This window comes from Pollicipes pollicipes, unplaced genomic scaffold (assembly GCF_011947565.3).
Source record: "Pollicipes pollicipes isolate AB1234 unplaced genomic scaffold, Ppol_2.1 Scaffold_1600;HRSCAF=1878_pilon_pilon_pilon, whole genome shotgun sequence".
Classification (NCBI taxonomy): domain Eukaryota; kingdom Metazoa; phylum Arthropoda; class Thecostraca; order Pollicipedomorpha; family Pollicipedidae; genus Pollicipes; species Pollicipes pollicipes.
Window position 1 is genome coordinate 9,279,641 of NW_023595962.1, and position 19,540 is coordinate 9,299,180.

General features: G+C 57.2%; 1 protein-coding gene across 1 annotated transcript; it reads left to right on the forward strand.

The window, feature by feature from the left end:
- The first annotated feature begins 1,092 nt into the window (after positions 1–1,092).
- Positions 1,093–18,951, forward strand: LOC119091802 (translation initiation factor IF-2). The gene is made up of 6 exons (XM_037214683.1): positions 1,093–1,140; positions 3,226–3,351; positions 9,800–9,892; positions 12,118–12,198; positions 13,898–14,023; positions 17,973–18,951. Exons 2-6 carry the CDS (start codon positions 3,252–3,254, stop codon positions 18,509–18,511), a joined length of 939 nt encoding a protein of 312 aa, XP_037070578.1. The 5' UTR covers positions 1,093–1,140; positions 3,226–3,251; the 3' UTR covers positions 18,512–18,951.
- Positions 18,952–19,540: the final 589 nt, after the last annotated feature.

The window sequence follows — 19,540 nt, forward strand, 5'->3', positions numbered from 1 at the left end:
GCATTTGAGTAGGCGTCGTCACGGCTGGCAGGAGAGGGCAAAGTGATAATGTTGTATGTGACAGTGGCCAAAAGTGATGATATTGTGCTAATTTGAGGCAATTTGGTAGACAATCCTCATGCCTGCGCGTATTGTTTGGCCATCCTGCATCGGACTCGTCTTTTGCTACGGGCTCGCGCTTTCTTCTCCGTTCGACAGTCAGCCGCTCTGCATCGCATTGGTCGCTGTATCTGCTCCCCCAATGCATCGCATCGGTCGCTGTATCTGCTTTCCCACTGCATCGCATCGGTCGCTGTATCTGCTTTCCCACTGCGCCGCATCGGCCGCTGTACCTGCTCTCACACTGCACCGCATCGGCCGCTGTATCTGCCCCCGCTGCATGATGTCATTCGTGCTGCAGGGAGCGGCGGGGGTGGGCACCGCAACGCCGCACCCCACCTCCCCTTCCCGCCGACTTTGACCTCGTTACACCGGGCGGCCGCGCGGCCCGGCGTACAACCGGCCCAGGAGGCTCACTGGGCCAAGGTCACGGCGGTTGACCCCAAGACCCGGCCGGCGGCGGCCGAGAAACACGGCCCGGCGCCGCAGCCGGCAGACCGGCCGAGCCCGCGCGCGGAAACACGGGCCGCTGGCCGGCGACGGCCTAGAAAGCACACGCGTCAGAGCTGCGAGCCGAGCGGGCTCGGTTTTTGTAGACGAATCCGGGTTTGTCATCTTTTCGACGCGACGTGCCATTGGCCGGAACTCTAGTCGCCTGGTCCGCCCCTGATCCCTGATCCCTGATCTGTTCCTGATCACACGGCGTGTAATCTCACATACAGGGGACTTCAGGTGCCTGCTCACCTGAATATAAGCTAGTGCTCACCTGCCAGCCTACGTGTGTCCGTACTCTGCCAGATCGGGCAGATCTGCCGTTACGGAGCGGACCGCCGCGGGCTCTAATGACGTCACCCGCCGACGGCCGGCGCACGGCCCAGCGCCTTATCGGCATCAGTGCTGCTCGGGTGGGGTGCTGGGTCACACGCAGTGTAGCCGTGTCCGGGGCGGTGCGACCGTTTGGGAGGCGGACCTGTCGCGAGTCAGCGATTTGTTGGAGCGGCCTCGGCCACAGGTGGCTTGTGATCGCCGTGGGTGACTGCTGTGAGCTCCTTCGTCGCCAGGGTGATTGTTGCGAGGCTTCTGCTGTCTGTTGTGAGGCTTCTGCTGCTGCAGCAGAAGATGTGATGCCCCTGTGAGGCTTCTGCTGCTGCAGCAGAAGGTGTGATGCCCCTGCTGTCTTTTGTGAGGCTTCTGCTGCGGCAGCGGAAGATGTGAGGTTTCTGCTGTCTTGTGAGGCTTCTGCTGCGGCAGCAGGAGAAGCATAGTGTGTTGCGCTGCGGCTGCTTGATGTCGATTGGTTGGCACGAAAGAATCCCCGTCCATTAAGCTCTCGAGGTGTTTGGCTTCCCTAAGTGTTGCTGTTTCTCAAGCATGGGGTTGTGAGCTCGCGTGGTTTATGTCTGTGGGGCGGAGTATCTGACGTGTTGAGTGTACCGATAAGGGCTAAAGCACTCCTCGCACTCAGAATGCGCCGAGACGCTGAGTTCGCTGGTCAGTGTCTGCAGCAGGAGATCCGTAGGGAATGCTTTGCAGAAACCTTGCGTGACCACCGCTGGTTCAGTGGGTTCGGGGCCCCACCAGCTTGGCGCAGATTGGGGTGGTTTGGAGTTCCTGTGACTTTAGAAATGAAGTGGGGTTGGTCCAGCCGACCTCGCCTGGTAACTCACTCGTCTCCGACACACTGGTCAAAAGCTTTTCACTGGTCTTGCCAGCGGCTGCGCTGGCTCGCGTGTGTAGATTCCAATCTCCGTTCTGTATTTGCTCGCCTCGCCGCTGTAATCCTCTCGTTGCCCGCCCGTCTGCACGTCGGCCCCTCCGTTCGCAGCTCAGTGCGTAGCTTGTTCTCAGCTCCATTCGTAGCTTGACCGGTAGCTCCATTCGGAGCCCCCGTTCCTAGCTCCGATGGTCCCTGGTCGCATCGCTCTTCAGTCCGTATCCGTCACTACAGCGGGAAGCGGAATACGAATCGGCGCCTTGTGACAAAGCTTCGCGAATCGTTGCGTGCATCGCTGCTTCCGTTTCAGGGGTGGTAATGTACGACATCCTGTTCTCCATCCCCTTCTCCACCGTGATCACGGCGGGCTTGGTGTCCGCGCTGTGGGGGGAGGGAGGGGGGGGGGGGGTGGCGTCCCGCATGCACCCACGCTGCTTTGTTTGCAGTTGTCTGGCGCCTCGTGATGTCAGTTTAAGTCTGCTGCCTGCACGGTGTGCACGGTGCAGTAGCACGGCCGCTCCTTGAAGCTGCGCTCGGGGCGGAATACCGTCCGAAGACACCCCCTCTCCCCCCCTCCCCCCCCCCACCGGGGCATTGGGTTCCAGGGAATGAATGGCCGCATTCGGGAACGGCGCCCGAGGTCCTCCGACAAAAAACGGGCGTGTTTGCTGGAGCTCCTGTGGTTTTTGCAACCCGCCATCGCGGCGATCAGCCCGCGGGTCGACGACCCTGGGCTGCCCCCGGACTCGCTTCACAGAGATCCATATGAGCCGAGTGCGGAGGTCGGTCCTCCCGTGTCGTCATGAATAACGCAGGCCTACTACCTGTAGTGGTTGGATTCCGCCGGCGGCGGCCATGGCGGTCTAAGCACGCTCGTCACGTAGACCAAACGGCTAAACGACCTGAAATTCACGGCACGACCAGTTGTCTCCACAAGACAGGCGAACAGTGGAATGCGGTCCAGAAAAGCTTACGCTTCTGATGCATTTACCGCTTTCATGCCACAGAGCATTCGAAACGTGTATTGGCTCTCGGCCGTAGCATATTTTGGTCCCTTCCTCTGTCGTTCATGTTTCTTTTTTGCGACTTTGATCGGTTGGTTTTGGTCCGCAGACTGGATTGAATACGATGCGCTGGATTTTCCCTGCACGGTTGGAAGTAGCAAGGTTTGGGAACGCGGTCTACGTGGAAGCATGTTTTACGGCACCCTTGCAGAGTATGTGGGATAGGCTCCGTGCACTACTCGAACCAATCAATGGCCTCGCTTCCGTCCAGAGTGTCCTCCGTGGCTACGAAAGGGAACGCGACAGTTGCCAAGCGGGGCTCCCACCGTGCATGTGCGCTCACCGCTCGAAACTGCGCCCGCGGCGGCGTGCCCGCGTGACCCCTGACCGGTGGTGCTTTTGTTCCAGCTGCCCAGCCGCGCGTGCGTCCGACCATGACTTCGACTGACCCCGCGGAGGATCTGGTGCCCTGCATGCGCAGCGTTCAGCTGTCGGACGACGACAAACAGCTGATGAGCGCGTTCAAGGACAAAGGTAAGACCAATCAGCGTCAGCCTCTCGCTTCCGGATATTACTGCGTGACGTTAGAATGGGCCGCCATCTTCAAAAGCCTTTTCGCTGGGGTCAGCATAAGGATGTCACCCCGATACCAGCTCCTCGCAGCCCACCATTATATCATGGCGTTTGAATCATCGATATGAGTCATCGATACGCTCTTTCCCACCGCGGACGGGCTGGAATGTTTTTTTTTCGCTCCACCAACCGGTCTGATGTATTCGCTGCTCCAGCAAGTAGCGGCAATACGTGAGGACTGTCTTTTCGTCTGCTTACAAAGCTTCACGGCGGCTTATCTCGCTTGAAATGAAAGCGGATATCCTGCCTGTTGCCGTGCACGAGACCTCCCCCTACACCACACCCCCCGGAGCGGGTTGACATACTCCAGCTTCACACGCGCTGCGTTGTGACCGCGGTCCGCACCTCGCCGTGTTTTGCTGTGATTTCCTCCGCAGCCGTTGTGTTGTGTTGTGTTCGCGGTCTGCACCTCGCCGTGTTGTGCTGTGACCTCCGCCGCGGCCCGTCTGCCGTGTTCGCGGTCTGCTGTGACTACGCCTTGCGGCACAATGGCCGCGCTACGGCGGACCACGGCGCGTCTGGCAGCCGGCAGACAATGGTTCGTGCGACGTCTCGACTGCAACAGCGGCAGTGCTGACGGTGTAGAGACGCGAGATGTCGGTACACTAGTGCCAGCGGCTCGGTCGCTGGCGGTGCTGGCGCGGTGCCGGAGGCTGCGAGGGCCTGCTTTACCGGTATCAGCAAATGTTTGCGCTCGTTGAATAATGTGAACGAAGGAACCATGGCCGTTGTCTGGCAAACCCTGCGGGCAGACAGCATCAGGGCGGCTGCCCTAGTATCGAACCAGGTCCTGGTGCTGGAAAACTGCTTGCCCAGTCGGTTATATTTTCTAGCGGTCCCGGTTTAAAAGCAGGAAAATATTGCCTCTGGGCGAAAGATGTCAGAAGTGCAGCGGGTTCAGAACACAGCGGCTCTGCCTCCCCAGGCGTTTGATCAGCTGACAAGCGGGATATTTCAGATACTGTGGGCGATGTGGGCTAGAGGTGCTGTAGCTCTTGGCGGTGATGGTGTGGTTTTTGATGGGATTCGATGGCTCACGTGAGGTAAGCCCTCCGACATGGAGCGGCAGGCCTGTCAGCTTGGCCGAGAAGCGCGGCCTTTTCGCCAAGCTGATTATCCCTGAGGACGCCATCGCGAGGTGTGGCCAATTTCCTTTACATGTCCACGGAGGCGTTCTTGTTTGCGACGCGATATTTCAGACAATTTGTTGTTATTCGGAGTCAAAAACGATCTGGTAAGCGATTTGTTGTTGTTCGGAGTCGCGGGACTGACCATTTGTGCATTACATCACCCTTTAGAAGCTTGTGTGAAAATCTAGCGATCATTTTAAAATGCATGGACATTAAAATTCATCAACATGTGGAATTTATTTCCCCCCCCCCCCCCCCTCCTCTCCTCCCACTCTCCTGCGTCGGAAGCATATCGATGGTTCTGCTTTTCGGTCTGCGGGACCTCCGGCTTTATAAAATGACAGCAGTTGCCGAGACATCCCTTAGCAATCCACAGTCATTGTATTGCTATTGGCCCGCCCCAGCGGCAGCGGTGAACGCTGTCGAGCTGCGGTTGCCATGCGCTACCGCCGGCCAGCTAGGAGCTGCACCAGCCGGCGCCAATACAGCGCGCGTAACCGGGCGGAACTTGGGCGGCGGTGGGCACGAGCGGCATGGCGTACCAGAAATACTCACCTCCGTGGTATGCCGGCGGGGCCCACAACTGCGGCGTACGCGGCATTCAACTGCGGCCGCCGGCGTGGCACCTCTCGTGTGCGCGCGCAGACTCTTCGGCGGCATTTTTCGAATGCAGAAAGCAGGCGAGTGGTCGCTCGTCCTTTTGGTTTCACGGGTGTCGGAGTTTCGTCTTTTGGTTTGGTGGCGGAGTTTTGTCTTTTGGTTTCGCGGGTGACGGAGCTTTGCTTTTTGGTTTGGTGGCGGAGTTTTGTCTTGTGGTTTCATGAATGTCGGTATATGCGAGGCATACCTTTATGCTGCGCGTTAACGTAGCGTATACCAAGTGAAGCATATAAAGCAGCTGTGCGTGTGCCCACACTGGTAAGGGTCAGGTCACGGAGTATATACATGGCGCTGGTGTGCGGGTGCCCACACTGGTAAGGGTCAGGTCACGGGGTGTATACATGGCGCTGGTGTGCGGGTGCCCACACTGGTAAGGGTCAGGTCACGGGGTATATACATGGCGCTGGTGTGCGGGTGCCCACACTGGTAAGGGTCAGGTCACGGAGTATATACATGGCGCTGGTGTGCGGGTGCCTACACTGGTAAGGGTCAGGTCACGGAGTATATACATGGCGCTGGTGTGCGGGTGCCCACACTGGTAAGGGTCAGGTCACGGAGTATATACATGGCGCTGGTGTGCGGGTGCCCACACTGGTAAGGGTCAGGCCATGAAGGATGTTCCGAAATGCACACTGTCGGAGGGTTGGCAAAACGTTGCGCTTCCGGTGAAGGGGTCCCGCTGGAATGTTCGGATTTGTTCTGTGTAATTTAAAACGCTCTGTCGCGTCTTCCAGTGGAGTAATTGGTATCAGCAGGTTCACTGGCGCTCGTGGCTCACTTTCTTACCACCGTCAAGTACACATCGACACCGTTACTCCCTATGTAGCTCTTGCAGCTCTAGCCCAAAAACATGTTCTTCGTTTAGCAGACCTGACCCTGCAGGCCCTCTCTACCCCGCCGCTTAACCGCCTGTGACCCCGGCTCGCCGACTGTGACCCCGGAATCGGTGACCTCACCCGGCGGTGATGGGCCCGATCATGGTCTGGACCGGCAACTGCCAACGGAAATAAACCGGCCTTCCCGCCCGCCGCCGGCAGAAATAGGGGGCCCTCCTCCCCGCCCCGCCGCCTCGCACCACTGCCCCGCCCCCATCCGCCGCACCGGCTAGACGGGTGTGACATCACCCCACCCCCCTGGGGACGACCGGTGGCAGTGATAAATGGCGCCGGCAAGTCAACAGGCGTCGCTCATTAACGGGCAATCAGACGTGCGGCGCCTGCGCTGGATTAAATACCGGCTGAATTGGAACCGTCATATCGTGATCGATAGTTCACGTATCGAGTATTCCAGTGGGACGAATGCGACCAGTGAAATGTCATGTGGCTTTGCAGCAGTATTCCTGACGGTGTACAGGCTGCGGTGTAGCTTCCAACCCGAGCCATCGGACAGCGAGCCTCGGCAGCGCCTGAAGCCATGGGCCGCGCTCGCGTGGCCGCTTTATGCAGACCCCTCGCGCAGCCCACCTCACCGGGGGCAGGCCGTGTCTGTCAGCTGCGAATCGGTCTCACCGCTGCCCGGCCGGGAGTCCGTCCCGGGCACCCGAGCACACCCCGAAGACAGGGCCCCAGGGCAGCTCGGCAGCGGACGCATGTCGCGATGGCCGCGTCTGGGTGGGATCTTGGTTTCCACAAATGGCTCTGAGCTCTGACAAAAATCAGATCGAACTCGCTTTTGCTATATCTCTTTTCGGACCCACCATCACCTTAAGTCTGTTTGCTTCGAGCTGGCGGTCAAAGGAGCAATGCCTTGCGCTCAAATAGCGGTTTGGTTATACTTTCATCAACTCGTGTTTCTCTCGAAGTATGAATCATGAGGAATCGTTCTTGTTTCCAAACGCATGGCTTTTTGCCCGCCACAGCCAAATTTTTGCTCGCATTCCTGAATTTAGTACGCTCAAACGTGTTAACGCGTCTGCCGGATTTAGTACTCCATCTGCCGGGTTTAGTGCTCTAAGACGTGTTGACACGCCCCCCGGCCCCAGGGCCCAATGTGTTTGTTTTGTTCCGCATGACGCTACCGGCCCAATGCGTCCGCAGAAAGCGCGGCGTTGCTTCAACGACGGAAAGGCGGGCCGGTAAACTGTTCGGTTATTTCTGAAGTTGGCAGCCCGCAGTCTCTGGGGCAGATGCTCCCATCTTCCGAGTTTCATGACTGACGTGGGCGGCGGTCGAGAAAAGACTGGCGGAGATCAAGTTCGCCGTCTGTTCAACTCGTCAAAATATGCGGAAAATGTATTTTCTGCATTGCTATATGGGCATGGCTGACTAAACGACTTTAATTGGAGACACATTAGGTGGTGTGTATCAGATAAGCATCGGTGTCCATCTTGGCGCTCGATTGTTTTTTGTTTGTTGTTGTTTTTGTTTTTTTTGCTGCATTGGAGTTGGTTTGCGTGATTTGCGTGATTCGGTAAATAGTCGAAAGGTGCGATTTTTCCAATATTCTACTGGCAGTTGGGATCTCACTCCCCGTGTTTAGCGATGCCCCGACTTGGATCGGGTCCAACCCTGCCGTTCCACCTCACCACGTTAGTACGCACGCGCCCGCCCCACCCCACCGCCCGTGTCGTGAAGGGCGAGTTTGGCCGGTCGGCCGGCGGCAGGATGGCCCGTGGCGGCCGCCCACGTGGGCGGCGTGGGCGTGCTCCCGGCTGGACCTGCCCTCGTCTGAGCAGCGGTGTCACTGCCCCGCCCGCCGCCCCGCCGACCACACCTCTCCCCGACCGCTCCCATCCAGACCCGACCCCAGCACGCCTGCCGCCCCTGGTAACGACTCAGAGCATCAGGGCACGTCTGCCGTCAAAATCTGAGCCGTATATCATTATACATCTTCCATTTCCCTACAGTTTTAAGGACCCATTTTCCCCGTGCTACCCATATTTTTTTGTCCCACGATCCTTTCACGAGAGGGGAGGGCGTGCCCTTTGCCCGCGTCGGCCACGCTGCGCCGCCACCCAGCTTTGGTAAGCTGCTCCGCAGTCGGTGACGGTTAACAGCGCGTCACACGTCGTGACCTCTCGGCCGTCACTCTGCAGTCGGTGACGGTTGACGGCGCGTCATACGTCGTGACCTCTCGGCCGTCATTCTGCAGTCGGTGACGGTTGACGGCGCGTCACACGTCGTGACCTCTCGGCCGTCATTCTGCAGTCGGTGACGGTTGACGGCGCTTCACACGTCGTGACCTCTCCGCCGTCACTCTGCTGGCCGGTTGTTTGTTTGGTCCGCCGAGCCGTGGCGTTCTCTGTGCAAGGAGACGGTCATGTGTTGGAGCTGGTTCATGACTCAACGGCGTGCTTTCGGGATGATTAGTTCCTGTTCTGTGCTGAAGAACTGAGTGTGGTTTTAATAATGACTCATGTGTGCTGCTGGTGCATGCCTTCTGGGTCGAACGTGATTTGATCATTAGTGTTCCGTTTGGCCTCGGCGAGTGCAATTTTTTTGCATACTTATATTTTGTATCCGTATTTCTAACCTTTCCTTTTTCTTTTATCCATGCAACTTCACATGGCAAGCAAGATGGTGGCATTGTGTCATTTGGTTGGATAATAGGATTAATTACTTTATAACAATAACAAGATGCCTCATTGACGAAGCCTCTTTGCTTTTCAAGTTATCGTAACCGAATTTTTTGACATCCATTATGGTGATTTTTCCGCACCATGGTGTTGGTAATGTGACATGTAATAATATGATAAATATTTTACTATATTTGAATCCTATATATATATATATATATATATATATATATATATATATATATATATATATATATATGCATGAATATGTAGATTTATAGATATATAGATAGATAGATAGATAGATAGATAGATAGATAGTAGATAGATAGATAAGATAGATAGATAGATAGATAGATATAATGATAGATATATAATATATATATAGATAGATATAGATATAGATATCTCTCTATATATCTATATAATATATATATATATATATATGCATAAATATGTGGGTATATAATATATATCTATCTCCTCTCCTCTCTCTCTCTCTCTCTCTCTCCTCTCTCTCTCTCTCCTTCTCTCTCTCTCTCTCTCTCTCTCCTCTCTCTCTCTCTCTCTCTCTCTCCTCTCTCTCTCTCTCTCTCTCTCTCTCTCTCTCTCTCTCTCTCTCTCTCTCTCCTCTCTCTCTCTCTCTCTCTCTCTCTCTCTCTCTCCTCTCTCTCTCTCTCTCGCTCTCTCTCTCTCTCTCTCTCTCTCTCTCTCTCTCCTCTCTCTCTCTCTTCTCTCTCTCTCTCTCTCTCTCTCTCTCTCTCCTCTTCTTCTCTCTCTCTCTCTCTCTCTATCTATCTATCTATATACCTATCTAGATGTTGTTGTATTGCCATATTGTTGTTATGTGTCTGCATAATGTATGTTGATAATCTGACCTGTGTGCTGTGATGATAGTTTCGTCTGACCTGCGTGTGCTGTGATGATGATGTCGTCTGACCAGTGGGTGCTGTGATGATAGCGTCGTCTGAGCTGTGTGTGCCGTGTGAAGCTCAGAGTGCGCAGTCTCCCCGCCGTGACGCCCCCGCCGCGTGTGTGCGTGCAGTGGACGACAGCGGCCAGTACGCGGGCCAGCAGCGGCCCCTCTACCGCGGCGGCCACATCCCCTCCAGGCTGTTCCGGGAGCTCGACAACACTGGTAACTTCGTCTGCAGCAGGGCAGCTGGCGGTGGCGGTGGCGCTGCTGGTGACGGCGGTGGTGGCTGCTTCTGGCCCCTTCAGGTCGCATCTGGTGGAGGCGTCGGTGCCGGAGGTGGTGGTTGATAACCCGTGGCGATGGCAATGGTTGACGGTTGTGGTGGGTGGTGGTGGTGGTGCTAAGCGGCGCAGGCGTGTTGGCTGCCTGTGGAGGTCTGCATTCCGTCCACTTTGTTTGGCTGCGTCGTGGTGATCAGTCTCTGGTGGCGTCAGCATCAGCGTGTTCGTCAGCCTCACATGCACAGCGGAGCTGGATGGACGAAGCAGCCGCCGTGTTCCTCTGCCGAGCTCGTAGCGAAGCGCTGACGAGAGAGGCCGCTCCAGACGTCCTCGGTCTGGTCATAGAAGCCGCTCCTAACTTCCTCGGTCTGGCCATTCTCCACCTACAAGTTGCAGTCTCTTCGGAGGGGGGGGGGAGGAGGTGACGCCGCGGACGTTGGCGTACGGCGCACTGCACGGTGCGGTAGCGCGGTGCAGTCCAAAGTCCAGCGTCCCAGGCACTTAGTCACCTTCACTGGACACTGGCAGTCGTTATGCTTGGCTCGGGGCAAAAGTTACGTGCATTTCGCGGCCTCTAAGAGTGATATGAAAGTATTTCGGCGGTCATTTCACGAACAATGAGGACAGGAATGCCGTTAACCGCTATATAGACTAAACACCAACACATTGGCAGTGTCTGCAGTATTGGAGCCGCACATGCACGTATGCTGTGAATTAGCGGGTGGAGAGGAACGAGCATGACTTCCGTCAGAATGGAGGGGCGTGGTCGGTGTGTCAAGCAAGGCTTCTTCAGCAAGTGGGTAGCGAAGAAACGTCAAGACGAGGAAGACGGCATGCAGCGTTATTTGTATTGACATTACCTTGACAGATGTGTGAGCGCTACATCCCTCTCCTTCAATCCATCTGACCTTCGCATGTAGGTGATTGCCCTACCCTGTCACTGACACCCCTGTGCTGATCTCCGACCCCAGCCTGGCCCATTGCTCTTCCCAGACCTCAGTCTCGGTGATGACCTCCGACCCCGGACTGAGTCTACCTGACCCCGTGCTGACCTTTGACTGGCCTCTCTTGCAGTGGACGGCGAGACCGAGTCGTACCTTCACGCGGAGGCCGACCCGCGCTACCGGGGGGGCCACATCCCCTCGAGAACTTTCCGAATCCTGCAGGCGGCCACCGGCGGCCCCGACGGCGGTAGGGTGCGCATGCGCAGATGGGTGTTTGTTGCTGCCGCCACCTGGCGCTGACCCGCCTGGCCGCTAGTGCTTGCGTCCGTCGATAGGGGGCCAAAACGCAGACCACCGGAGCCGCGCGCTGTTGTCGCAAGGATCCTTGTTTTTCCACCCGTAGCGTCAGGCATGTGCGGAGATTTTCAGCTTGAGTCCAGCTTGCGGGATTTTCAGCCCGAGCCCGGCTTGCGGGATTTTCAGCCCGAGTCCGGCTTGCGGGATTTTCAGCTCGAGTCCGGCTTGCGGGATTTTCAGCTTGAGTCCGGCTTGTGAGACCCAGCGGTGCGTCCGCCGAGGCACGAGCGGCGCCAGAATTTGCCGCAACCCTTTTCCAGCTGTCGCCGTGTGCCTCCATGCCATTGTTCTGTATTCGGCCGCGCACCGCTGAACAATGTCGCGTTTGCCTCTGCGCGTTGAATTCGCCCCGCTTCCAGGGAGCCTTTGAGCCTGCGCAGTGAATGTGTGCTCGGGATGTGTGCTGTAGTGAGGTTTGATTGCTGTAGAATAGTCAGCGTGCGCTTGAGGCTGCGCATTTCGAGCCTCCGTCCTCCGTTGGGTCGCGGTGCTGCTCCTGCATGCTGTCGTGCTGGCTCCCCCGGGATACCGCTTGGTGAGAGCCTTGTCGGCTGTCTTCCTGCCCGGGCTGCTAGTGGCTGTAGTAGTAGTACCCGCCTGGTAGTGTCTAGTGCCCGAACGTTTCGATCGTTGCGCAGACATGGTGTTCTTGTTGTCCGTCGTGTGTTATGTGTCAAAAGATATGTGCAGATAGGCCCAGGGCGCTCTACGTGGAATGATATAGCCGCAGTGTGTTGTGGCCGAGCGGACCTCTGTCGTCCAACCGCCCAAGCTGCGGTATACCGATCGCGCACGACCCGTCACCCACCGAACACTGAGTAACCCCGCCGGGGCGGCGAGCGTTACCCCCGTTTTGTGCGGTCAGTTTCAGGCGGCGCGCCTCCATCAGGCGCGAGGATAGGCGGACCGGGCCAGGCGCGCACCGTCGTGGTCAACATGCAGTCCGGTAAGATGTGAGACGGTGTCCGGTCAGGTGCGAGAGGCAGGTGCGTGGTGAGAGGTGTGAGATGCCGGATGGAGACTGGTGAGATGATTCCGAGATGCCAGATGATGACCGATGAGAGGCCTGTGAGATACTAGATGACGCCTGTGGTGGTGAAGTGAGGGTTGATTTTCGGTGCGAGTCAGTGTGAGACACGAGATGCATTCTGATGTCAGGCCTGCTGGGTGGGCCATGGTATCGGTTGGTATGCATCGGCATTGTGAGCTGCTGTCTGGTAAGAGCGCCACAGTACAGGATGGTGAGGGACAAGCCCGAGCGGGGAACCGCCGGGCTCGGGATCCGTCAGGCAGGCAGGTCGTGCAATGCCCTGGTGATGGGACTGTCACATCAGATCTTTGGATGCACCCGTCATGGGGGTTATTGAGGTGGAACTGTCACGACGAATCCTGGATCCCACGGCTAGGTGGCCCCCTGGGATGGATCGGTCCGGCGAGAGCGTGGGGAGGCAGCTGTCAGAGATCACTGGAAGCAGACAGCTGGGCTTCCTGCGTGTCAATGGGTAGTCATGTAGCATCCCTGGCAATACGATATTCAGCGCATAGAACAGACGAAAGGATGAGAGCCACCCTTTCACGGTCATTGTCGGGGGGGGGGGGGGGGGAGCGTGCCGTAGTAGCAGCACTGGCGGCGCTATTACACGGGGTGGTGCCTGAAGCCGAATCTCGTGCAATCAAGGACCTCAAATCTCGCAGCAGCAGTGTTGTCAGGGGCAATCAAATTTGTTTGTGATATGAACGGTGATCGTTCCGAACTGTCTCTAGCTGTTGCTACCATGCGTCGTGTTTGTTGTAGCCAGCAAAGGTCGGGACTGGATCCCGACGTATCTGCACAGTTCTGTTCTCCCGAACTGGAAGTCACGCCACCTTGTTTAAGCACGTGCTATTGCTATGCATTCTGCTCCGCTTTTTCTGCGACGACGACGCTGTGGTTTCCAGGGTGCTATACGTCGCAGCTATTGAATATTTCGCTTAGCGTCTTCTGCTGCATTTTTTTTCCTCAGCTAACCTGGACATTACGCCCCACAAACCGAACTCCTGAATTGACAGCCAGTCCCTCATTGCTATCATTGCATACACAGGCAGTATACTTCAGAGCAGAATTCATGCTGTTGTTTATTATGAGTCGTTTCGACAAAGGCATATTGCCTAGATATCAATCGATCAATCTCTCCATTCTTCTGGTTATTCGTATTGTACGAGGAATGGTATTATTGGAGGGATAAGGATATTAGCACTGTCTTGTCTGTATGCATCATTTTCCTTGCAAGTGCACATGACAACTTACGGAATGTGTGTCCATTTTACATTCCTCAAGCAGCAGCGTTCCTTCCCCGGCGCGGCACGATGGACCCCCACTGATACGAGGCTCGCTTCGAAGTTCTGTTGCAGCTCCTGTCCTGCTGTCGTGTTTCAGGCGGTGCTCAAGGTCAGCCGGTGCTCGCCTCTCAGCAGGAGATGCCGCTCCTTCTCTGAGACCGTGTCGTGTTTCAGAAGGCGCCACCGGCCCGACTGTGCACCCCTCTCAGCGGGCGGTACCCCTTCTGCTTTGAGACTGTGTCATTTCAGGAGGCGCCACCGGCTCGACTGTGCACCCCTCTCAGCAGGAGGTGCCACTCGTGCTCAGAGACCGTGTCGTGTTTCAGGCGGCGCTACGGGGCCGACTGTGCACCCCTCTCAGCAGGAGGTGCCTGAGCCGAAGAAGTACACGGGCGGCAGCATCCCGTCGCGTAGTTTCCGCGTGCTTCAACAGATGACCGCTGACGATCAAGGTATGTGCGCTGACGACCGACTGGTCCGCACTGCGCGCGGAGGGAGCGGCGTGTTGGCACACGATGGGGGAATCGCTGGGCTTAATGTCGAGCTTGAAAGAGTGTTTGTTGCGGCGGCTAGTGAGCTTGCGACTCAGCTCAACCGAGATAAAAGCTTGCCAATAAATGTCGAACAGACGGTGTTCCTTCTCTGATGTTTTGGTTTGTGTTCTTTCGTGTCCCAATCTTTCTTTGATAACTTGCGGATGTAAGGACGCATCTAAGTGCTGATTTCTACGAAAGCCACACTTTCAAACTATTTAAACATAACCGTTCTGACATCGATGCGACGAGCTTGCTCGATCATCAAATAATCATATTAGCTCCGCATATCTTCTTGTGTGCTCTCTTCGCTTCTCTTGCGTCAACGTGTTGTTTGCCTGCCTGCCATCTCGATCGGACAGAGCAGAGGTGAGTAGTTTTGGTGTGGTGCGACCCCTGACCGCTGACCTCGACTGCTTGCCGCCGTCAGCTGGCTCTTTTGTTCAGCCGCTCCCGTTGTCAATACGCCTCTCACGCAGCGACACCTGTACGGACGCACGGGGCTTGCATGAAATGGGATGCTTATATCCGTACTGCATGTTGGATGGTACTATGCATGCTGGGTTGGTCAAAGCATTGATATGTCTGAAGGACTTTCCATAGGCCTTCGGGTTGTCCGTATGTGCTAAATGACATGAATTAAAACTCATAGATTCGGCGTGATCTCGCGAACGGCGTGTAGTCAGCTAAAGGCGGACGTTTGTGTCGGAGCAAAGAAACTCACGCCTCTGGCGATAGAGGTCAACGTTGGCGCGGCTGGCGGTAAAAACACGGCCTTGAGGCACTTGGCGCGATGGGCGTCGCTCAGCCAATCCGGATGTTGGCTTTCATTGCCGCCGCTTTTAGACGGTGCGTCATGCGGCCGCGTTCAAAGCGGCGCCGGCCGGCCGACGTCTGACCCTCGGGCTGGGCCTCCTGGTGCCCGGCGCCGACTGGGAACTGGGCCAGGCGCGAGCTGCAAATCATGCGCGCCACGCACAGCCGTGCGCACTTCTGGCCTGCGTTGGCGAACGTGATGACGCCGGAGAATAAATCCCCGTCCTGCCGACGCGGCTGTCATGACGCAGATCGTGAGACAGTTGTGCGAGCCTTGTTTGGCGAGGACGCGGAGCTGGTGGCGGATCTTGTGACGCTGCCCGTTACACGTGGTAGCGCTGATGACGTCATCCATGGAAGTGTCATGCTGAGGGCAAGCGACGTTCCGCGGCCGGGCAGCTGCGTCGCCCAGTCCAGGAGTGCCGCTGCCTCGATGAGAATGGAACCCATACTTCGGTGTAAGATTGCTAAATAAATTCGTTTTTTATGTTCCGTTGATGACGGGGATGACATATAAGTATCCAAAAACTATGCGTAGGTGGGGGACACTCAATACGAATAGAGACGAAAACTCAAGAGCTCTGTCTGTTGAAAAGTGTATGCTTGTTTCATGTTTTATTTTCAGTATCGGTATCAGTTTCGATGGATAATGTATCATGCATTTTTATGAAAGCATCAACTTGAAGACTTTTGAAGCAACGACAAAAAAACTTCACGGCAATAGACTAGAAAGTTGTCCTTTGCTGACATTCCCGAGTCACTGTCTCCGGCGGCGTCGCCGGGCCCGAGGTGATGACGTCATCACAGTCCGCTGACTGCGTGTCTCCGGTAGCGCCGCTGGATCTGCCGGCTGGCGGCGCCGCCGGCCGCCGCATCTCGCTGCTGACGGCCGCGCTGGAGCTGGCGTCGGCGCCGGCCCAGCCGGCCCGCCCGGACTGGTGCCGGCTGGCCCGGCTCCTCTCGCCGCCCGCCGACAGCGGCGGCGGCAGCGGCAGCGGCGCCGGCAGCGGTAGCGGCGCCGGCAGCGGCAGCGGCGGCCCTAAGAGCGACGTCAGCAGCGGTAGAGACGTGCCCAATGGTGGCTCCGGCACCAGCAACGTCCACACCGGCGTCGTCATCAGCGTCAGCAGGGTCAGCAGCGTCAGCAGCGGCTTCGAGGACGGCGAGGAGCTGACCTCGTGCCCGTCGGACTGCGAGCTGACGGCTGACGAGGAGGCGGCTCGGGACCTCGCCCGGGACGGCCCCAGCGGCCCGCTGGGGAGGCGGCAGCCCGGCCACGAGCAGCCAAGCACACGAAACACTGCAAGTGACGACGGAAAACGACAGGGGTATGAGTCCTCTGAACGCGAGATACGAGAAAATGAGGGCCCGAGGAGGGTGGCGCCCGGTGCCAAGAGCTCGGGGCGGGAACCGCAGGACCTCAGAACCCTCGAGAGAGAGGTGCGGGACCTCAGCGCGCCTGAGAGAGAGGTGCGGGACCTCGGCGCCCCCAAGAAAGAGGTGCGGGACCTCGGCGCCTCCGAGAGAGGGGTGCGGGACCTCGGCGCCTCCGAGACAGAGGTGCGGAGCGGCCCCGGCTCGGAAGCAGAGGTGCGGAGCGGCCCCGGCTCGGAGGCGCTCTCCGATGACTCTGACACGATCGGCCGCTCCCGCTCAGCGTCGCCTGACGCCGAGCCTGCAGCCGCCGGCGTGTCCGCGGCGGAGCAGGGCCCTCCGGACCAGGATCGGGACCAGGACCAGCAGAACCGCGAGAGTCTGGAGGCTATGCTGGACGACCTGTGGGCCAGCAAGGCCGAAATGAGTGCGGGGGTTAATGACGGAGAGGCGCTGTTTGGCGAGAAGAGGGAGCGTCTGTTTGACGACTGGCTCGAACGCCTCGACGAGAGAAACGAGCGACTAAAGGCGATTGTGGCGCAGCCAGCGGCCGGTGATGGAAACAGTGAGGCGATGGTGGCGGCGCCGCCGGCTGATACGCGAACTATTGACGATCCTGGCGGGGAAAGGCAAGAACCCCGCCAGGGGAATTCTACGAATGCGAGCGAGGACAGCACGGCAAGCAGTGTGCATGTGAAAATAGGTCGTGACACGGCCTCAAAAAAGCGCTCTGGACGTACGAAAGTACGATTTTCTTTGAGTAACGAAGCCAATGGTGAATCGTGGATCCCTGGAGAATCCGAAGACTTCGAGCCGCGTCAGAGACCAGAGAGTGATATTAGTTGCAATGATGAGTGTGATCAGGGGAAAGTGGTGGACCCTCCATTGAAAGAACAAAGGATTTCAAGAGGTCGGGATGCTACGGAAATAGAAATACAACCGAAGAATTCATGCGGAACAAATCAGCTGAACGTGATTCAACGCAGTCGCAATGGCAACCTTCCAAACAGTGCCGACGCAGACATTGCATTGAAAAATAAATCGAAACGGACTTCGAAAAGGAAGACGCGCAAACATATCGAATCGGATTCCAACAATTGTCCTTCATTATCACCGGATAACGCCGGGAAAAATGAAAAGATTGTGGATTGCTGCACAAAAGGCAGCTGGGGCTCTGGTGCTGATCTAAAAATGAATGGCAGTGTCGAGCGAGTGTTGATACGATGCGGTGATGATATTCTGAACTCTGTGCTTCATAGTGGTTGGGGGAATCCGCATGGCCGGCTGTTGCGGCCTGCGACTAATTCTAATCGCAACTTGCAGGTACCACCTGCCACTAACACTGGTTATTTCGGGTCACAAAGGGTAACGGTGAAAGATTCCCTTCCCGAGGTGAAGGATTTTGTCGCCAAGGTGAAGGAATCTCCTTTTTACCTAACGTGCGGGTCATCCAAGGTGCATGTTGCGCCGGTGAAGGATCCTCCACTCAAGCCAGAGCATGACGACTGGAGGAAGGGCCACGTGACCTTCCAGTCGGCGCTGCGCTTCTTCCGAGAGCAAACAGACGCCGACTCCGACGTTCCCCAACAGATGGCAGCACGACGGCCACCGGCCTCCGCGGACGGCCGCCAGGCGGCGGCCCGAGCGCCGCGCTGTACCCCCGCCCCGCGTGTTACAGGGCCAGCACCGGCTCACCAGCCGAAGGAGCAGCCTCGTCGCTCGCCCAGCCACTACGCGCACAACGGCGGCGCGGCCCCGGCGGCGGCGCCGCGGCCGCCGGCGCCGCCGCCGGCCAGCTGCGTGCCGACGTGCGAACGCATCGAGCGGCAGCAGCGCGCCGAAGCGGCGGCGGCGCCCGGGCGCTACGCCGGCGGCAAGATCCCCTCCAGGGCGTTCCAGATGCTGAGCAGCGACTACCCGGCGGAGGGCGCTGACAGGCCGGACGGCGCCGAGGCCGTGCTGGGAGAGCTGCGTGCGGTGGGCGCCGGGCAGGTGGCGCGGCCGGCGCGGCCCGGTGCCGTGCCCAGCCGTTCCTTCCGGCTCCTGCAGCAGGAGTACGGCGGCCAGGAGCAGGAGGCTCGCCGGGAGCCGGAGCCGGAGCTGGAGCTGGCCAAGCCGTCCGAGCGACAGAGGCTGGCCGCCACATCCAAGACGTACCGCATGCTGCAGGCCGACCCGGCATCGGTGCCATCTGTTTTCGGGAGGAACAGGCGCTAGTGTGGGCGTTGGCCGCCAGATGGCTGTCATGGCCTCCCCGCCGCGTTTGTTGCTGCGCTGCTGCGGCTACCAGCGACATGGTCGTTCGCTGCTACATACTTTTGAGCGCCATGTACGTAGGTTTTAATCGCAAACCGCCACGCCAACCCAAGTCTCGGTTACGACAGTGTTGACATACGTGTGTGGGGGAGGGGGGGGGGGGGTGATGAGTTCCGGGAAAGGCTGCCTCATCTTGCTCAGATGCGCGCCGTTCTGTGGAACCCTCCGTTCTGCTCGCAATGTGGGTTAATGCTACGTGCGCACGCCTGTTAATGCTCATCGTTTGGAGTCCGTATGAAGGTGGAATTACTAAGTTGATGGCCAGGTGGCGTCCATTTCATTTTTATTTATTTACCACTGGTACGTCTTTGCGTATTTTTGTACATAAATGACTGCATCCACCGGTGTTTGAATCCAGGCTGGTGCCTAGTGCGGCAAGCTGTGGATCCGACTCATTCATGTACATGTTGGCTTTGCATCTTCCTAAATCCAGTCCTCTATCCAGCGATGTTTCGAATCAAATTCAGTGTGACAATATTACGGACGGGAACAGTTTCGAAACTTTGGGATCAATCGAGGATAGCACAACAAATGCCTCCAAGTCGCATGAACGTGGAGGTAGCAGTATGCTGCAGACAGGCAGTCTGTCGGCTATTCAACATTTGATAGGTGATTTAAGAGCACCCAAGTGTCGGATCTAAGAGCAGTCAGTTTCTTCTGAGCATGCTGTTCGGCCGCGTCGTTCAGGCCTTTCCTCGGTGCACTTCACCATCATCTGCAACGTCAGTTCGCACGCCATTCTGATGTCGGTTTGGGTGCTCTGACAGTACTTCACGGTTTAGCTCACGCGCGTTTGAGTGTTATTTTTTCTAGCAGTCGCTTGAAGGTGCAATTCAAATCCCTTTCTAAGTGGAGTTTGCGAAAATTATGTTAGCTACGTGTTTACAAACGTGTTAGCTACCAGGAAAAGGATTGACAGCTCCAAAAATC